The sequence below is a fragment of the Vanessa atalanta genome, chromosome 18, assembly GCF_905147765.1.
Source record: "Vanessa atalanta chromosome 18, ilVanAtal1.2, whole genome shotgun sequence".
Taxonomy (NCBI): domain Eukaryota; kingdom Metazoa; phylum Arthropoda; class Insecta; order Lepidoptera; family Nymphalidae; genus Vanessa; species Vanessa atalanta.
In genome coordinates, this window is record NC_061888.1 from 3,915,331 (window position 1) to 3,935,188 (window position 19,858).

Below are 19,858 nucleotides of genomic sequence, written 5' to 3' on the forward strand. Positions count from 1 at the left end.
TTTGCTTGAAATAATAGTCTCAAAAGATAATCTTTACTCAATTATGGAATGTTCTAATTCAATTTGATGTACTGCCACTAAACTTCGAGGGCATCGTCTAGAAGAACAAAGTAAATAAAAGTATTGCACACAAAGACAAAAAGAAAATTAAATACACATACTTATTTTAGTTAAGATAAGGTATTATAGAAACAGTTTGGGGGGATTTTCTTCTCTACGTTCAAAACGTGTCAAGTTATTGCTCGAATCGATACAAGTAAAGTAACAGGTGCAAAGGCCTAAGCTATATCCGTCATAATAAATAAAGTGTCAGGATTTCAGGATCATAAGATCCATTTTCTCGTGACACCATTTCCGTGGAAATGTGAGGATCATCGTGACATCTACGCTGAGCCAAGGGACTGAGCAATACTCACGCAGCAATTTACCAACTCGTTTTTATAAAAAAAAAATTAGACCAGAGTGTTAAGGAGATTAAGTTCATGGATTTAGATTTAAAGTAAACTATTCTTTTCTTTTCTGTTTATGACGAAACTGAATTGTATGATATAAACAAAAACATAGACAAAAATATGTTTATTTTTTTATTGATTTCTTAGATAATATAGATAAGGATAATACGCTTTAAATTATTCTTATATTTATATTGATTTTTTTTATAAATATACATTATTTTTATATATTGATTCATAATAAGTAGCCCTTAGACTTAGTGGGAATTTATATGTTACTTTACTATGATAAGGTTATAAGCGATTTTTAAGCAAAGATGCTCTTTAAAAATAAAAGTAAATTTAGTTTTTGCATTTCATATAAGCGTGTGCCTCTAAAAGTTTTAAGTGGCTGAGATTGGTTCAATAGCATGCAATATGGCGCTCCCTATTTACTCGGGCCCGGCACGTCTAAATCGGCCTCGTATAGCGACGTGCCTGACGTGTCGCCAATGCAAATGAGCCGTGACGATTAACTCCATTGTCGTGGAACTGTCAAGAGTTTCCGTTTTAAGGGTAGAATATGCTTTGAAAATCAAAAGAGGTTAGTAACACTTAATATTCTTCAATATTGCTTGATGTAGAATGTTTTGATTGATTAAATAATATGATTGATTCTTTAAATATTATGTCATATATTCGTATACGTAATTGTAAAATATATTAAACATTATACATCTAAAATGATTCAATTAGTTGCGCAAGATGATTATATTATGTATTAACCGAATATACGAAACGTCTAGTGCATTTATAAAAAGGGGAAAGGTCACTAATCCTGTTTTGTGTGTTTGTCGTATAACAAAATAATGTTCGAATACATAAATCGAATAACTCCTTAACGTAATCTCTCAATGTTTTCTGTTTTTCCGATCGCGGCGGCTTTACTTTTCGTGAATTGAATCGAAAATGGGATGAGTGCCTTTTGTTTATGGATTCTGTTTCTACGCGAAAAAATAAAATCATTACGCAGCCGCCGCATAAACTTCAAATCTTACCCTCAGCTTACCAATTCAAAAATAGTACACTTGCTTTCCTGTTAAACAATCGAAATTAATATCATCTATTTTTCATTGTATATTCGCAGATTCTCTGTTATAATAAATTAATAAGTAAAAAAAAATATATATAATCGCATTCGTGAAAGATAAATATTTCGCATTGGTCTAGGGCAGCAGTTTTCATACACATATTTTATACAACCCGGTTTTGTCTTAGATCCCGGACCGGATTAATAAAACGTTATTTGGTTTTTCCATCCAGACATACTCAGGGACAACCCAAAGCTAGGAAGTTAGTAGTATTCACTATATATGCACTCTCATTCTTTAGAAGCAAGCCGTTAGACTTGTGCCTCTGTTTCCGGTCGTGTTGGACTGCACTTGACTTAGCCGCCTACACTTCTATACTGTAATATTTTTCACAGTTGACTTTTCTTTCAGATTAGCAGCCATGACCAAAATTGTACACTATATAATATACGAACACCATAGTCGTTACGCTAAATTCAAATAGTCAGTGTTTGTTTATAAATGGTAAATGACGATTTAAAATGATTGTAAAAGCCCACTCGAATAAATTATGTAATGTTGATTCGATTTACGAGATAAATTTAAACTTAGTGAGCGATTCTGTTTTAATTTCTAAATTGATTGAACGCTACGTTCAATTTCATTTTCTAGTTCACGTTATGGATTAAAAATATTGATGGAAGTTTAAGCGTTGCGGATTTTTTCTATCGCGCCGCATGTTTTTTTTTAACTGTCTGAGCTTTTCATATATTATAATTGTTGTTATTATAGTTTGAAATATAGTTAAACAAATACATTAACATAAGATAAAAGTATCTATTACATCTACAATCAAATATTCGGCTTAATATTAACTTAAATATATTGTAAAGCCTGTCCATCAGAGCGTAAAAGTTGCAAGAGCTATCGATCCGAGTTGTCTTGATACTAACGTTTCCATACTTCCGCTCTAGCGGCAGTGGTGGTCGCTCTATATTACTAATTGGATGACGTACAACCTCGTCTGTCGGCAATATTGAATTAAGTCTCTTATATTTTGTAAGGTTTTTTTGGACTTAAAAGAAAATTTTCTCCCTTTGGCTTAAAGAAAAGTCTCTGTACATTAACTTTCAAAGACAATGTGTATGAATATAATCGTATTATGCATTTGTTCGTTTGTGTGATTACGTTTAATGTCAAATGGAAGAGACTAATTTCAATTAATGTTATTTTTATTTTATAAGAAGGCGAACGTAATTATTTGGATGTGGTAACATTTCTAATGTATTTTAAAATATCAGATTTTTGTTTTAATTTTTTGTTCATTATTCTCCAGATTTTCTTATTTACTTTAACACTTTGTCTTCTCTAGCACTGCAAGACCTATGACGAGGCTGTATGCCTGACACTTACCTTTCTTGGGTTCATATAAAAAAAAAGTAATTTGTCTTTTTTAATGTATACGAATTAAGGTGTTAAGGTTTAATCTACATTGATGTAATCAATGTACATTCGTTAACAGAGTGTGATCGCTACACTTAGTTTTATTTATACTTAAAATACTTCAAAACTCTAAACGAATAATTTAATAAAAGTCATACAATTTTAAAATAATTCTATACGTAGAAATGAAGCGGTGTATAACAATGCAATTATTTCAATGGCGCATTTTTTTTTCTCAGTCTGCTTGTCTGCGATTTCACCTCTGTTTTTGTTCTTGTGCTCTGAATGCCAACCATTTGTCAACCCTGTCACGGCTTTGTCTCTTTACTCCCTAGATTTTTGTCTCTTAACGTAAAAGGTAATTATTTCCATTTGCTTAATTTTGCTAAAATTAAAAAGTATAACTGCTATTGTTTAAAAATGTATCTACATGTTTTTTTAATATAACTGTATTGAACTATTACGACGAGCACATAGTATTATAGTACTATTTTTATAATATTTAAGTTATCAATTAATGAAAAGTAAATGTCTAAATTTTTTTAGATACATTTATCGTAAATAATAATAACCAAAAAAACATTAATACTTCTAAATATCAGACATATTTTTGCCCTTTTTATTATATAACTCCAACCTCGAAAGCGTTTTATTAAATTGTATATTTATATAATTCTACGAATATCTTCAAATATGTCGCTACACACACATCTAGGGCCTAAGTAATGTCATCTTCTATTTGCCCATTTGATACAAAGCAATATACGTCCGTCAAATTCACTTTAGCGAAGTGCCATCAAATGTATCATTATTTTTATAACAAATGTCCATTCTACTTGTTTAACTAACCGTGCCACATTTCCTTTCCCTGTCATAAAAACTGACCTTTTTCTTTTATGGTCACATGGACAATTGAGAGAATATAATGCGAATTTGTCGAGATAATCCAACACTTCGTAGATTGAACGAAGTTTACCTTTTTAAGAAAACACGAACGTCTCGGGGAAAAGCGGGGATTAGAGACCGAAAGGACTTAGAACACAGAAGAGAATAGAAATGACATTAACTACACTATGTATCGGAATAAATATTAAAGGCGAATTTGTTTGTAACAAATTCTATGGCACAAACGTATTTTTTATAAAATAACGATGTTCATTTTTTTATTTTAAATATGATTTTTACTAACTGAATTATTGTATTTCAGTACCGGTGTGAGTTCTGTGACATATGACGAATCATAACGTACGTAGCTTAAAAAAATTACAAATTTAATTAAAGCTGCGTGATTCAACTGTATTTTCTATTTAAATCTTTTAGCCTGTGGCCTGCCTGAGTTTAGGCTGGAGGATAAACTCCTTTCATGTAAAGCTTAACAACAAAACACTTCTCAAAGAGAAAGGTCCCTTTATACGTCTTTTACTATCGAAATTTATTCCATCTAACCTTCATCAATCACGCGTACGCCTAAACCGGTGACTGACGTGTTAACAGGTGATTTCATCTCTTTCACGCTGTAACGAATGTAGCGTGACATAGCATATTTCAGCCCATTTTTGTTTGTTGATTATAAAAAAAATATGTCAATAACTGCAACGCAAAGACGTTGACTGCTAAGTCTTCGAAGCTTAATCCCAGCACGACTTAAGTGTAGCATGTAACTGTTGTAGCGGATGCCTTAGGATCTTATTAGACTGTTTTCCTCATGATGATTTACTTTACCATTGACCCAGGGGGTAAATTGTACACAAATATCATTTAATAAACGTTCATTTGAACTCACTTAATATAGTAAAAAACATTCATCGTATTTACTAAGTACTATTTATATTATAAATTATATAAGATTCTTAATTATGAACCTGTCATGTTACAATGGACATATCACATTTAAGAACCAATCGTAAACGTCCAATTATAGGACATGCCCTTAATTTTAAAAGATAAAGTTTCAGTACACGACCGCAAGCGTTCATTTGGAATTACCTGGAGTGGTTTGGCTGGCTGCCGAGATCGTTTATTGGGTCGCTTTAATATACCGGGTAGCGTTGGACAGCGTTTTGTTATTGCTATGAAGCTTACTTAACCTATATCACAGATATGCTATGAAAATAAAGGTGTGCTTGATTTTGATGAGGGATCTAACGTTTTTCTATTTTTCTTAAATAAATAAATTAAAATCTCGGATTCTTATACATTCGAATATTTTATGTAGTAAATAAATACATACGTGTTAAACAGTCTTCGCTTTTTTTAGCGTTATAATATATTAGTTTATAAGTTATAATGCAGATAAATAAAGACACAGCTGCTATAATTCGTGTTATTCAGGTAAATTTTAAAATGATAATTTTTTTGGACGGTGTTTGTAAAATGTGTTTGGAAATATTTATTAAAATAATGCTATTTAGTCTAAGCTAAATTAGTCATTTTTGCTTTTTGGGTCAAATCACAGCATCAGTAATCTTTACTTTACCAGTAACATGGGTACACAGTATTTTCACATACTTTATTTTACAGCAGCACTGTCAATTTAACTGACTGACGGTTTAGTATAAATAGCCCTAAGTTTACTAAATCAGCTTAGTAACGTTCCTTATAATTACATAAGTGTTGCTCAGTCTTCGATAAAATGGATTTTGATCGCCTAGCTGTTCTTAAAGTTTCTAAGATGTAGGTAATTTAATGTTGGATGTGGTGGAGCTTATCGCAGGCTGGCAAGCGCCCAAGCCCAGCTCACTGCTGGCTTTGCGTCAGACCACGGCTCAAGTCCGGTTAAGTTAATGCCACAACATATGAATATACATTTTGTTTTGGTAAGCAAAATTTATGTCCGATTGTTTTGTAAAAATAATGTACAATTAAATCACAGTACGTGTCAATGATGCTGATTATTTTTTATATAACCTTGAAATTCATCTAATTACAACATAAAAAATATTGCCATGTCATTCAACGAAAAGGATAGTAGATAAACAGTGAAGATAATTCGAAGAAGAAACAAATCGATGCGAGAGCTTTCTCTTCTTTATTAATAAATGGACGTTACGAATAATATTCAAATTTGTAAAAATATGAGCCTGTAAATGATCGACTCAAGGCCCAGGGCTAGGCTTTATACACGTGTTACATGTAGCAAGCAGGTCCTGTCCTGCCAATATTTCTTCTTTACCTACGAGCACGATATGAATAATTATATATAAATTAAGTAAAGTCAGTGGTGCTTGCTCGGATTTGAATCCGCAAACTTTGAATAAGATGTACGTGATTTAATCACTGGGTAATCTCAGTACTGCGACTAATGAATGTTTATTACCATTATGAGAGAAAGTAAGTACCTATAAACTGATACGTGAACGGTGAAAAATGGTAAAATTTCTAATATATACCTGTAAATAAAAAGAAAAAAAAATATATAATAATTTGATTATTACATTTTTCAACCTTCGAAATCTCTGTCATTTTAACAGAAATGTTTTTGTACTAGCGACGAATACAAACCGAAGGTCGAACGGTGGTTTTGTTCATTTGTATTAAATTGTTTGATTAAAATAACTGAAGAGTGAAAGCAATAAATTTATGTAAACGCCATCGAAGCTAAAAGTCGTAATAATATTAAATAGCTTGTTAAACTGTTAAGTACACATCTGTTACAGTACATAACTACAGTTTATTCTTATTAACTTTGGCTTAGGATTCTCGTGGCGGTATTCGTGCGAAGCGGTCGCGTTAATTTGTCTTTAAGCAAGTTGTTTACTACATCGCCGATAGGGCGATAACGCCGTGCGCGCGCGGGTCGCGCGGGTAATGCCGACCCGGCGATACGTTGTTATGAATAAAACTTTTTATGCGTTTTGAAACATGATGGATAATAATATCGAAATAGAAGAGACCTATAACATTTCAACTTGTGAGGAGCAGTATATATGTGAGGTAGGAAATAAAGAAAGGGATACTATGAATTCAAAGAGGGCAAGAGAAGATTCTGAATTACTGGAAGAAGAATCAGAATGGGATATAGTACAAAACAGGAAGGAGAAGAGACTAAGGAAAGATAAATTTGAAGTTTACGTTTCTTGTGAAAATAAATTACCCAAACAATTTGGATTGGCCAAACTTTTTAAAGAAAATGGTATTCAACATGTAGTACGCATAAAATATTTACATCCATATAAGATACGAGTGGAATTTCAAAATGAAGAGAGTATGGAAAGTTTTATAAAATGCGAAGAGTTTGGGAGAATCGGTTGGAAATTTCATAGGCCATTAGAAGTAAGTTACACTTACGGGATCATCAAATCTGTCGACCTGGATTTGTCTGAGGATGAAATCTACACAAATATTAAATATGAAGGGCCGGATAATTTGGTATCTGTGCGTCGACTTAACCGCCGAGGAAAGGACCGTGAAGCTTTATGGGTGGCAAGCGAAGCTGTTCGCTTGTGTTTTAAAGGGTCCTTTTTACCTAAATGTATTACCGTAGATGGACTTAAAATTGATGTGGAGCCATACGTCTTTCCTGTGTCTCAATGTTCGCGATGCTGGAAATTAGGACATTATGCAAAAAGATGTACTTCACCAAAAGTGATATGCCCAAAATGTGGAGATTCGCATCCTAATTGCGATACAAATGTATTTAAATGCGCAAACTGCAAAGGAAGGCACATGGCTTTGTCAAAGTTATGTCCGATGTATATTAAAGAAAAAAAGATACGAGAAATTATGGCTGAATACAATTGTACTTATAGAAAAGCGCTTGAGGTATACGTTCCTCCGGACTCTGATCAAAAGCTAAAAAGAGCTGATCAAATAATTAATTATGATAATACGCAATCGAACATCGGAACAATTTTCGGCACTCAAAAACCAATAATAGAGACAGGTATTGTTGAAGGAAATATCCATACTGAGGAAGAAGACATTCAGTCAGGAAAAACAACGACACGTTATAAAAAAAAGAAAAGAAAGCGTCAGAAGTATGATCGTTCATCGGAATTTAACTGGAGTGTACCATCGGATAAAGAGTCTGTTGCCGATACCAATGAAGGTGAAACAAGTCACGATAGTACTAACATTAAGGACACTAATAAAAGTGGTAAGATAACATTAAAAGAATTAATAGATAGAATTAAAAACGTAATATTTTTAAATAAAATTTCTTTACACGAAAAAGTAAAGAGAGTATTGAAATTAGGTATAGAATTTTTAATTTTGAATATTGTGGAGTGTTTTTCGGATTGTTTGTGGCTTAGAAATATATTACAATTTATAGGTAATAATGGATAAAAATAAAATTAAAGTAAATATTATACAGTGGAACTGCCGAAGCTTGAAATCAAAATTAATTGCCTTGGAAAATCTATTATCACTAGAAAAAGTTCACATTGCTGTACTATTTGAAACGTGGTTAGAAGAGAACGAAGTTATTAAGATAAGTAATTACAATATATTTAGGGTTGATAGGAATGACGGTTATGGTGGATTAGCAGTTTTAACTCATAAATCGATCAAGTCGCATATGCTGAATACTATGAACAACAGTAACTTGACCCAAGGAATATATGTTATTCAAATAAAACTTGGCAATTGCTACGATATAGAAAACTTAATAGGTGTATATTGTACATCGGTAATCAGAACAAGCCAAAGTGATTGGGATTACATCTTTTCCTTTTACGACAGTAAAACTATTATACTTGGGGATTTTAACGGACATCATACAAATTGGTCATGCAAAACAGACACAAGAGGAACTCAAATATATAATTCAATAATCAATAGTAATTTTATTTCGATAAATAATGGCTCCGTGACTAGAATAGCTGTAGTAAATGATCAGGTACGACAAAGTTCTCCAGATATAACTACTGCGTCCTGTGATATAGCGCAAAAATTAGATTGGACTGTTCTTAATGAGTCTTTAGGTAGCGATCATTTAATCATAAAAGTTTCATTTAATTTTATTACTAATTCAAAATTTTCTTTACGTAGAAATTATAAACGGGCCGATTGGTTATCGTACACAAATTGCCTAAACTCTTTGTTTAACAGTTATAATTTTTCCAATGATCTCCAAAGGGACTATGATACTTTTGTAGATTTTTTAAATATAGCAGCAGAGCTCCATATACCATACATTAAATTAAATGAAAATCCGGATAGTAAGTTTTCGCCAAAAAAATATTGGAATCCAAATTTGTCAAAATCCGTTGCCGAACGCAGATTAGCGTTAAGCGCATTCCGTCGTAATCCTATCTCCCAAAATTTTGACCTTCTTAAAGAAAAAATAGCTCAGTCACAGCGACTGATGCGTCAAGCAAAAGATGTCGACTTTAAAGGTTTTTGTACTTCGATAGACCAAGCTAGTACGTCAGTCGAAATGTGGGATAAAATGAGGTGGTTTAAGGGATTTAAATCTCCTAAGCGTGGCATTGACAAAGAGAGGGCGACACTAGTTTTAAATAGTATAACGCCAGATTACGCACGTCCATTGCAACCCACATTTACTTCAGATAATCCCGAATTAGAAGTTGAATTTACTCTTTCAGAATTATTAAAATGTATACGATCAAAAGACACCTCTCCTGGCCTGGACAATATTTCATATTCAATGATTAAGCATATTCCTTTTAATGGCAAAATAATTCTGTTACGTTTATATAACTTGTTTTTTACGCATGAATTTGTTCCGAGGCAGTGGAGAGAAATCAATATCGTAGCTATTCCTAAACCAGGAAGAGATCCTCATTCCTTGTCGTCTTTAAGGCCAATTTCGATGATGTCCTGTGTATGCAAAATTTTTCATAATATGATAAAAATTAGATTAGAATGGTTTTTCGAACATAATAATTTATTTTCTCAAGATACAGTGGGCTTTAGAAAAGGAAAATCTGCTTTAGATAGCTTAGTTACGATAGTCTCAAGGATACAAATCGGTTTTTCGAATAAAATTCCAACGGTTGGCTGTTTCATTGACATCGATAACGCGTATAATAATGTAGAAATTACAGCCTTACTGACTATTTTAGATAAATTTTCTGTTGGGTCTAAAGTGTGTGCATATTTATGGTCATATTTAAGTGAAAGATATTTAAAAATAACTGGAGATAATTTTTATATTTGTCGTTCTACTAGTAAAGGCTTAGCTCAAGGAGATCCCTTGTCTCCGTTATTATTTAACATCATTACTATACATATTTGTAAAAATATAAACAATGTATATGTATCTCAATACGCAGATGATTTTGCGATTTACGTAACAAATCAAATTTCGGAGAGCGTTGGACATCTACAAACGGCATTAAACTATTTAAGTAAAACCTTCTTAGATATTGGATTAGAAATTTCTCCCAGGAAAAGTAAAGTTTGCATTTTTAAACGAAATTTTAGAAGAAATACAGTTAGATTGAACATTTTTGGCGTATTATTGGAGGTTGTGGAAAGCGTTAAATATTTAGGTGTCTGGCTAGATAAGTCATTGAGATGGGCTATACACATAAATAGTGTAATAGAAAAAACACAAAAGTTCATTAATTTATTTAAAATTTTAGCTGGCTCAAATTGGGGAATTCACCCCAAACACCTTAGACGTTTGTTTATAAGTATAATTAGAAGCAGGATAGATTACGCATGTTTTCTTTACGACAATGCTGCTAAAACTCATCTCATTAAACTCGATCGTGTTCAAAATATGGCAATGCGTTTGATTGGTGGATTTGTTAAGAGCACCGCCATTCATGTGATGGAAAGCGAACTGTGTCTGGTACCGTTGCATATACGTAGAATATATTTAGGAAGCAAATTTTTATTTAAAAGTATAGCACTTAATCAAAGTCCAGTGTACACTAATATTGTAGAACTTAATGCAAATTGTCAAAATTATTATTGGAGATCTAAAAAGTTACCGTTATTAATAAACATTTATAGAATCTTTAACTCTTATAACATATATTCTGCAAGCAAGCCTGAAATATATAATTTAGATACATGGGTCAATTACATAGATTTAGAATCGGTAATTATGCATGATATACCTGTAATAGTTAAGTCAAAGAAAAAGTGTAATACTGGTGATATGAAATTAATTTGTAGTAAATTTATTAATGATAAATATAATAATTACCATAAAATTTTTACGGATGCATCTAAAAAAGGTGAAGATGAAGGAATAGCGTTTTTCGATCCTCAAATTGGAAGTTCCATTAAATTAAAGTTAGGCCTAAATATTCCTATCATGTCTGCTGAACTTATCGCTATAGCTGAATGTCTTTCGTATATCAAGTCTCTCGGAGGTAAAAACTTCGTAATTTTAAGTGACTCGAAAAGCGCACTTCAACATATAAAAAGGTGCTCCTGGGGTTATAATGGAATTCCAATAGCCTTTGTTATTTTAAACCTTTTAAAGGATTTTCACAAGGTAAATATTAATGTAAAACTGCAATGGATCCCAGCTCATGTTGGAATTACTGGCAATGAAATTGTTGACAAACTAGCAAAAGAAGCTATTGTTGATGGTTGCGTTATAAATTATTTACCAAGTTGCTCCGAAAATTTATATTTAGCCAAACAATACTGTTTCAATCTTTGGTCAGAATATTTTAACGAAAGGTCGCGAACCAAAGGTATCTGGTACAGAACAGTCCAACCATGTCTACTGCAGAAACCTTGGTTTGAGAATTCCAATATGAGCAGGAGTGACGTAATAACTTCGATGAGGCTTCGATCCGGACACATCCCTCTGAATAGTTTTGCTTTTCTCATGAAGAAGGTTCCATCTCCTAACTGTAGCGAGTGCGGAATCATAGAAGATGTATATCACATATTGCTGGAATGTGTACGGAACGAAGCAGAGAGGAAGCAAATTGAAGCTGCTTTACCTTATTTTTTTGATTTTGCATCTTGTAATAGTATCTTAGCCTCACCAAATTCAGTTGAGGCTAGGATGCTATACAAGATGGTTCATAAAGGTTGTAAACGTAGAATGTAATATTTTGTAATAGCTACTATGGGGGTGGCATATTCTACTGTATAGAACAAACCCTCTAAATAAAATAAACAGATAAAAAAAAAAAAAAAAAAAAACTTTGGCTTAAATTATTAATCTGTCATAGCAAGAAAGTATGAATTTCGAAGATACATAAAAAACAGTTATTGTCGATTTTGTAAGAATCGTTATATGGCATCTTTAGGTTATCTCGGTTTAAATAACATATTTATAAAATAATTATTAATATAACTGTTAATAAGAGTTACTGTTTAAGTAATCAATATTAAGAATAATGTAGAAAATCTGTGGAAATAAATTAACAAGTTTCATAAATAATATAAATCATTGAATACTTTATAAAAATCATGTTATTTAAAGCCAAATCGAGATAACCTAAAGATGATATATACAAGCCTTCAGACGTCAAATAGCATTAAACATTCGGGTCGCGTTTGAAGCTTTTAGCTTCCAAGTCACGAACTATTAAATGAAATAAGAATCTGTCATAATTTGGTTCGATAAAATGAAGAGATATCAGTAAATTTGATTTTGTTCTGCATTGACATCGCTGTGAATTATTAATTTATTATTTATAAATAAAATGTTATTTATTAATATTTTATTAAACACGAATAAATATGCTCAGACTCGACGTAGATATAGTTCTTAGCTTACTGTTTTTTTTATATATATTATACTAATACATGTTGCAAAGATGAATATATATTGTTTCTTCTTTTTAAACACACAAATACATTTAATTCGATTGACAAAGTTTTCGTCCGATGGTTCTCAGTTTCTATAAGTTAGTATTTATATATTTATAGTTATATAGGATACTCTAAGACGTTTAAAAATATTTTAAACAAATGACATTGTTAGACAACCTTTACTATATAAAACTGAAACTAGTAACTTTGATTGTGATTAATAAACAAATATTTCTTATGACCTAAATAAATAACATCGAAATTGCTTTAAAGATAATAATTCATTCAAATGGTAATAATAATTCCGTCTAATATAAATTTATCTGTTGCTACTAAGCTTATTTCGTTATATATGTTTTGATACCAGCCCAGTAGCACAAACTATGTTATAAATTATGTCTTACATTATACAAAAAGAAAATCTTTAATCAATATAGAAGCTTGTTTATTGATTGACAAAAAACTACCAGCATCTCATAAAGAAACATCTCCTATCTGAAAAGAGCTAGCGAAACTCAATGAGTTTTATTTATTTAGTAATTAAATGTATGTAGTAGTCATTTATTTTTGGAACAGTCTGGAAGTCGTTTCATTCTCAAAGCGTGCTATCATCTATTCCAGTAGTTAGTTTCATATATATAATTTTTATAGTGTTTTATTTTAAGATGTTCGATCCGTTCGGTTCGTAATTGCTTGATTAATTATTAGGAAAGCGAGATGGGGTTAAAACGAGACGAGGGTCGGAGATCCACGGCGACATCAATAAGCCTTAATTGGCAAGGACCATCAAGGCTATTAGCCGGCCCAATTAGCAGTATCAGTTCAAATCTCATTCCGACATTAAAACAACTTGGTATCTGATTATATTATGGAGCCTTTGTAAGTTATTCTGTGGAGTCTCTTGAATGATGGAATTATGGCAGCGGGGATTGCCGCAATGTTTAAGGAAATACAAAAGCAATATTAAACGCCTGTTTTTCGTTTCATGTTTATCAAAATGAAAATATTTTAATTCCATAGTTGATCGAGTACCTAGCAAAAGTAAGTCGGTATTTAGTAGAATTAATTCTCTCTCATTTTGTGGTATTATAATATTTTTTATTTGGTTACGTATATAAATAAAATGAAATATTTCGTATTGAGTGCCATAATTTTTCTTATCTATCGGAGTCAAAAGGGGTGTTGTTCTTGGCACCACCTTAGTATCTTTGATCGCATTCGGCTGACCTATAAACATACTTTCTGAAATCGCTATTCCTTTGGATGAAGGAATCTATTGATATATTCCGTATTTCCCGCATAAGATCCTCTTTCGATATATTTCCAATAATTTATGATTGCTGAGGATAATACATGCAGCCCAGCCGTTAACTCATGAAGTCTTTTATAATATTTTTTTCTGTGCTCACAAAATATTCCCTCGTTTGCCTTTTCACTCTGCAATCAATTAAACTTACCTCTTAGTATTATACAGAGTGTATTTGGCAAAATTTTGACTTCGGTATATTAAGCTTTATATTTTATACTCGAAATAAAACACGTATCATATGAAGACTTTGATGTCTATTATATTTTGAGTATTTAAGTATAAAAAGCCGTGATGGCCCAGTGGTTATAAGACGTGAATTTTAACCGATTATTCTCAGTTCAAACCGGGACTGTATTTTATGTGTGTCACTGTATTTTACTTAATTTGTGCTTATAATTCATCTCGTGTTCGGCGGTGAAGGATAACATAGTGAGGAAACCAGCATGTGTTGGGTGAGAATCTGCCACTTTTAGTTTCTGGTAACAATAAACGATATTAAAAACTATAATTAATATTATTATAATTTTAATTAAATGTTGTGAATTTAATATCAATTCAATGTTGAAGAATTAATATGTCTTAACTAAACTAAAATTATTAAGTTTATTTGTTGTTTGAACGATATACCCATCGGTTAAGAAAAACTATTTGCGTTGATATTCCATTTATTAATGCCGCCACCACGCGGAAGGCTGTAATTTAAAAAAAGCAATTAATGACTATTAGGCATTGAACGAATTCCGAACTTAAAGTTCGCCTCCTTCATGGGCAAAAACTTTAAAGAAATTAAAAAGTTATCTAAAGGTAAATTTAAATAACGAACTTTAATTCTGAAGATAAGTCGTAATTACACTTCCGTAAAAAAGTTCTGAATAGGTTATTCCAACTTTAAAAAAAAAAACTGCTTAAATGTATAAGACTAATATAGATTAGATTCGACAACTATTTATATAAAAGTTTTTGTTGTTATACATAAGTTCTGAACAAATTAATTTATATGAATTAAAATGTTAATTGTTCCTCAAAATTTGAATTACGAAATTGAATCAATATTATTTTACGAGTTGAAGCTTCTAATGACTATTGAATAAGTATAAAAAATAATATATAGATATATTTTTTTAAAATAATTTTCGATTTAGACACTTACCAAATAAACGCAAACTGTTCATAAAATTCCATATTCAGAAATGTTATGTTAAATAAAGGAATGTATTTTTTGTAAATGTATATTAAAAAAAAATTATAAATTACTCTGATTTAGTTATTCTTTTTAGCCGGTCTTTACAGAAATGTAAAATTAATGTGTTTTTGATTATGAAATTCGATAAAAAAGTGTCACAATTTTTTAAATCGAATTTATTCCGTTTTCAATCTAAGTATAAATTGAACGTAGCTCTAATTTAAAAAAATATATTACATCCTTTTTTGTATATTAGGCATGTTTATGTGTTCTCCAGAGTCGCATATGTGTTTGTAACGTGTATGTGTACGACATCTGTGTGCTTCTCATAACGTTGGAAGACAAATAGAAGCAATCGCCATGGTCCATCGGTCATTAGGGGAAGGAAACTAACCGGAACGGCGATATTACCCCATGTCTTAATTCTTCACGACGATTCTTTGTCTTTGAGATAAATGAAATATCATTCTTATTACTATAAGCAATAAGACAGAATTCAAATAAAAGGCTTTGTACTGGATGTTACGTTTTTCCTCATTTATAAAATATGAAAGATAATGGAAATGAAAGACTATATGAGAGAACAAGATAAAATCTCAAATAATATATTCTATAAAAAAATTATTTAAAAAAAAAGTTTAGACATTTAGACACAATTTACTTGTCAAGTAATGATAACAGATAACTTCAAAAGAATACGTTGCTTGGAATGGTAACACTGACCAGCCCATTATTAATAAATACTTATTTATAGAATATTACAATAATGTAACTTTAAGATAATTTTTAACTAGGTTAGTAAAATTAATATTCTCGGTTTATCTCTACTATAATTGATGTTTATACAGATAGAACTTCCTCTTGAATCACTGTTTATTAATGAACCTCATTAAAATCGGATGCGTAGTTTAAAAGATCTAAGCGTACAGACGGGGGAAAGTTTGATATTATTTAAAGATAATTTCTATTGTTTAATAAAACGTGCACTTGATTCTATAATTAGAATGGACAATATATACTATAGTTTGTTTGTTTACATATAAAGTAAATAATTTACGGCTTATGCGATATCCATTGAAATCAAAAATTGATTACAATATTATTATTTTTTATGATTATTTTTTTTGGAAAAAGAAATAATATGTAATAAAAGTTTATATACAATGTTTAGCTCATGTCACTTGCGTAAAATATTCGAAATTTGGAATTATTTTATCGATTAATAAGGGGTTTACATATCATTAGAGTTCTTTTCCCGATTACCGATGTTTGAAGAGTAACGTAATTTGATTATACGATACTAATATTGAAGACATTAAAAAAACGATAGTTATGTCCACAATTAGCATTTATCTATATTGATAAAAATATTGTAGCTTTTCTATTTTACATAATTAAAAATATTACGTAAAAATTCAAAGTACGTAAGTATCATAACTTATAGTTTTTCACACTACGAGTATTTTAAATATTATTTGTAATATGTTCTTACTAAATATACTTGGTATAAAATTAGAACCGAAAATAAATTGACAAAATTAGGCTGTGTCTACACTTACTTGACATTGCTGCGGTCCTTGGCGGTTAGGGGAGGCGGGTTTGGGCCGCACCTTCTTAGCCAGCGGTCGCGCGTCCAGTCCTGTGACTGCCACTGAGACAGTAGTTATGCCACTTAAGCTGGACGACGAGGATGTTGTGCAATCTATAAAAGAAACAATATAAATTATAAAATATAATAGATATAATAGATTCCATTATCAAGAACGTATTTATAAAGGCTACACTGTTAAATATTACCGCACGAATTTTATTATATCAGCTTAAAGACTGCTAAATTCGAAGAAAATTACTCTTTGTTGGTGTGTACTGTAAGTTTTCTTGGAATGTTTGGTGCTACAATTTAAATCAACTAAAACACAGACACATAACTTTGTTTGTTATAGACATCTTCAAAGAAAAAGGCATATTCATCATTATTCATACAATTATCATGTTATTAAAAGAATTATATGATATATCGAATTAAATAGTCGATAAATTATAAGACAAAGATAAACTCAAAATTGTAACAAAAAAATCATTTATATTTTCAAAAGATACATAAAACTGAATGCAGAGTCATGAATAAGATTTGAACAGAAGTTTATCTTAATACAATTATAAGAAGACCCTAACCTATCGTAAATGATATCCGTTACATCAAAACGAAAGATAATCCAAGTTTATGTGTATATGCTATCTGTGCCAAAGTTCAACGACCCTGTTTGTTAGAACGCTACAAATTACCTATTTGCTGTGAAATATTTTGCGTTGATAGATGCAGGTGATTTACTTAAGTGCCCACTTTGTACCGTACGTACGTACCCTTGCGGGTAAGATAGCATTTTCTATATAAGAGACTTTTAAAAGTGAATAAAAGCGTCAAGGATATTTATAGTTTTTTTTTCTTGTAAACGAAATTAATATGCTTAATGTCTGTTAATCTATTTAAAAAAATAACATGTGTTAATTGGGAAAAGTTATTTGCTTGAAAAATTATATCAATAATATTTTGACTTTTTTATGATATCGGTAGGCGGACGAGCAAATAGGAACTATTCTGTTAAATAATTTTCCACGCAAAGTAAATGTAATATATTTTTTAGTATTGATGTAATGGAAATTAAATATTGTTTGAAATGAAACTAATTTTGTTTCTTGTTGATAATACTTGTTTGGTAAGTATGTACGTATTTTGACATCAAACACACACATACAAACATCCACTGCCTATTCCAATGACAGAAGAAAATATATAAATCTTAGATTTCTTTTTCTTAATCTTTTTAAAAACAGTTATTGATTAATATAATTATTATTTCGATTTATAATATAACATAATTCCATTGGACTACTTATATCTCACTTTAATTGACCATTCAAACCAAGGAGATGATTATTATCAATTCGGTTGATTTTTTAAATCTCTTAGTCCCATTTAAATAAGAAGCTCTTTAAATTTTTGCGAAAACTTTATTATTATTTTACTTCAAGAGTTCCATTATCAACTTTATCGACATTCAAAATGAATGTATTCCATAGATAACCAAAACAGACCAAATATGTCTTGTCAATTAAAAAAAATATTATTGTTGTTTATTTGTCCTTATCCTCTTGCGGTCGGAATAGGTTATAAGCCTTTGTTTCAATAGATCAATATAAAATTCTCATTCATAATTTCGCTTCCTATTTAATTTATTGTCGGTACAAACGAAATCGGACTACGATTTAATTAGTATTTTAAATTAAATGGAAAATAATTTATGCGCTATTTACCTATGATGTTCATTATTTGTTGTTTAAATATGCAATTTACCGAGTGAATGTTCGTAATAAATTTCGTGATAATAAAACAGAATATTAAAACAAATCTCTGGAAAATTCGATATTAACTTTATTTCAGAATGCAGGTGAAGCCAGCCCAGTTTAAAAATAATACTGGCCAGTATTTATGAGGTAAATATTATATTTATCAAAATAGTTTTCATGCAGTTCATCCGCGTTATTTAATATTAACAGAACTTTTTCACAAGCGCACATCATTATTACATATTAATGTTTTTATGTTTGATATTACATAATCTCATAAAAAATGGTTATTAATGATTCTAGTTGATAGAAGTGTTGCTATATATGGTATTTAAATTCCGAATCACGCCCTGACATTGTTGACAATCTATATAATACTTGAGTCTATGTAATAATAAAAAAAATCACGAATGTAAGAAGTTTGGTGAAAGGGATACTAATAATAGTTTAATTTAAACGTAGATATGTTTATTAAGTACCCAAAAAACAGTTCACTCACGAAGACGCGCCCCTCCACGATACATTAATATGGGCGTGAGCATGAGTGAGTGCTTACAAAACGTCTTAGTGTGCGTGAGACATCAGTAATGTACATGAATTTGTAATGAACCTACCTATATTTATTTAAAAATATATATTAATTTAACGCGTAGAGGCGCACTTTCTTGAGTGAGCAGATCTATATACTATAAATAATACAGAACGTTTTTGCATTATTCAAACTCTAAATAAATGAAAAACTATTTTATATAGAAAATATTAACATTCTCCAATAGCGAGGGGACTTTAACATTTTGACCTACTTTGTTTGAAGGGCAGACATCAGTAAGCCAAATAAAACCTACGTAAATAAGATACTTAGAAGTTGTAAGGAAAATCTCTTAGACTAAATTTAATATTGTTTAAAATGAAAGACCAAATTATTTTTTAATTGGATATCAGTAAATTTGTTTTGTTCTTATCATACATTTGTATATTTATGTTATACAAGTAAATATAGTCGCACGTTACTTATAAATAATTTATCGTTAAACTATTTATATTCAATTCGAAAATTACACTACTTTAATAACAATAAGAATTAATAAAAATATTTGTATGTTTTATCTAACTTATTTCTGACGTTCATCAAGATTTGTTACAAAACATTGTGTTAATATATAAATAAATAATATTAATTGAATCAAAATGATAAAATACAAGAACCTTTATTGTATAATGTTGACAATTTTTATTTGATTGTTGTGAAAACTTTAAAGCTTTGCGAAAACAATAAAAAGATTTAGAGAAGACATCAGAGATTTCACTATTCTTGTTACACAGACGTGGAATCGGAGAATTTCGACCTAAAAGCGTCCCGGGGTTAGAGAATACCTTT

The 19,858-nt window shown here is 30.6% G+C and overlaps 1 protein-coding gene across 4 annotated transcripts in view; it reads right to left on the reverse strand.

The window, feature by feature from the left end:
• LOC125071082 (zinc finger protein 541) overlaps window positions 1-19,858 on the reverse strand; it is a 243,853-nt gene that overhangs the window by 27,716 nt on the left and 196,279 nt on the right. For all 4 annotated transcript variants that reach the window (XM_047681174.1, XM_047681173.1, XM_047681171.1 and 1 more), the window contains one exon: window positions 16,692-16,834. In XM_047681174.1, coding sequence (XP_047537130.1) covers window positions 16,692-16,834 — 143 coding nt within the window. The remainder of the gene's footprint in view (window positions 1-16,691; window positions 16,835-19,858) is intronic.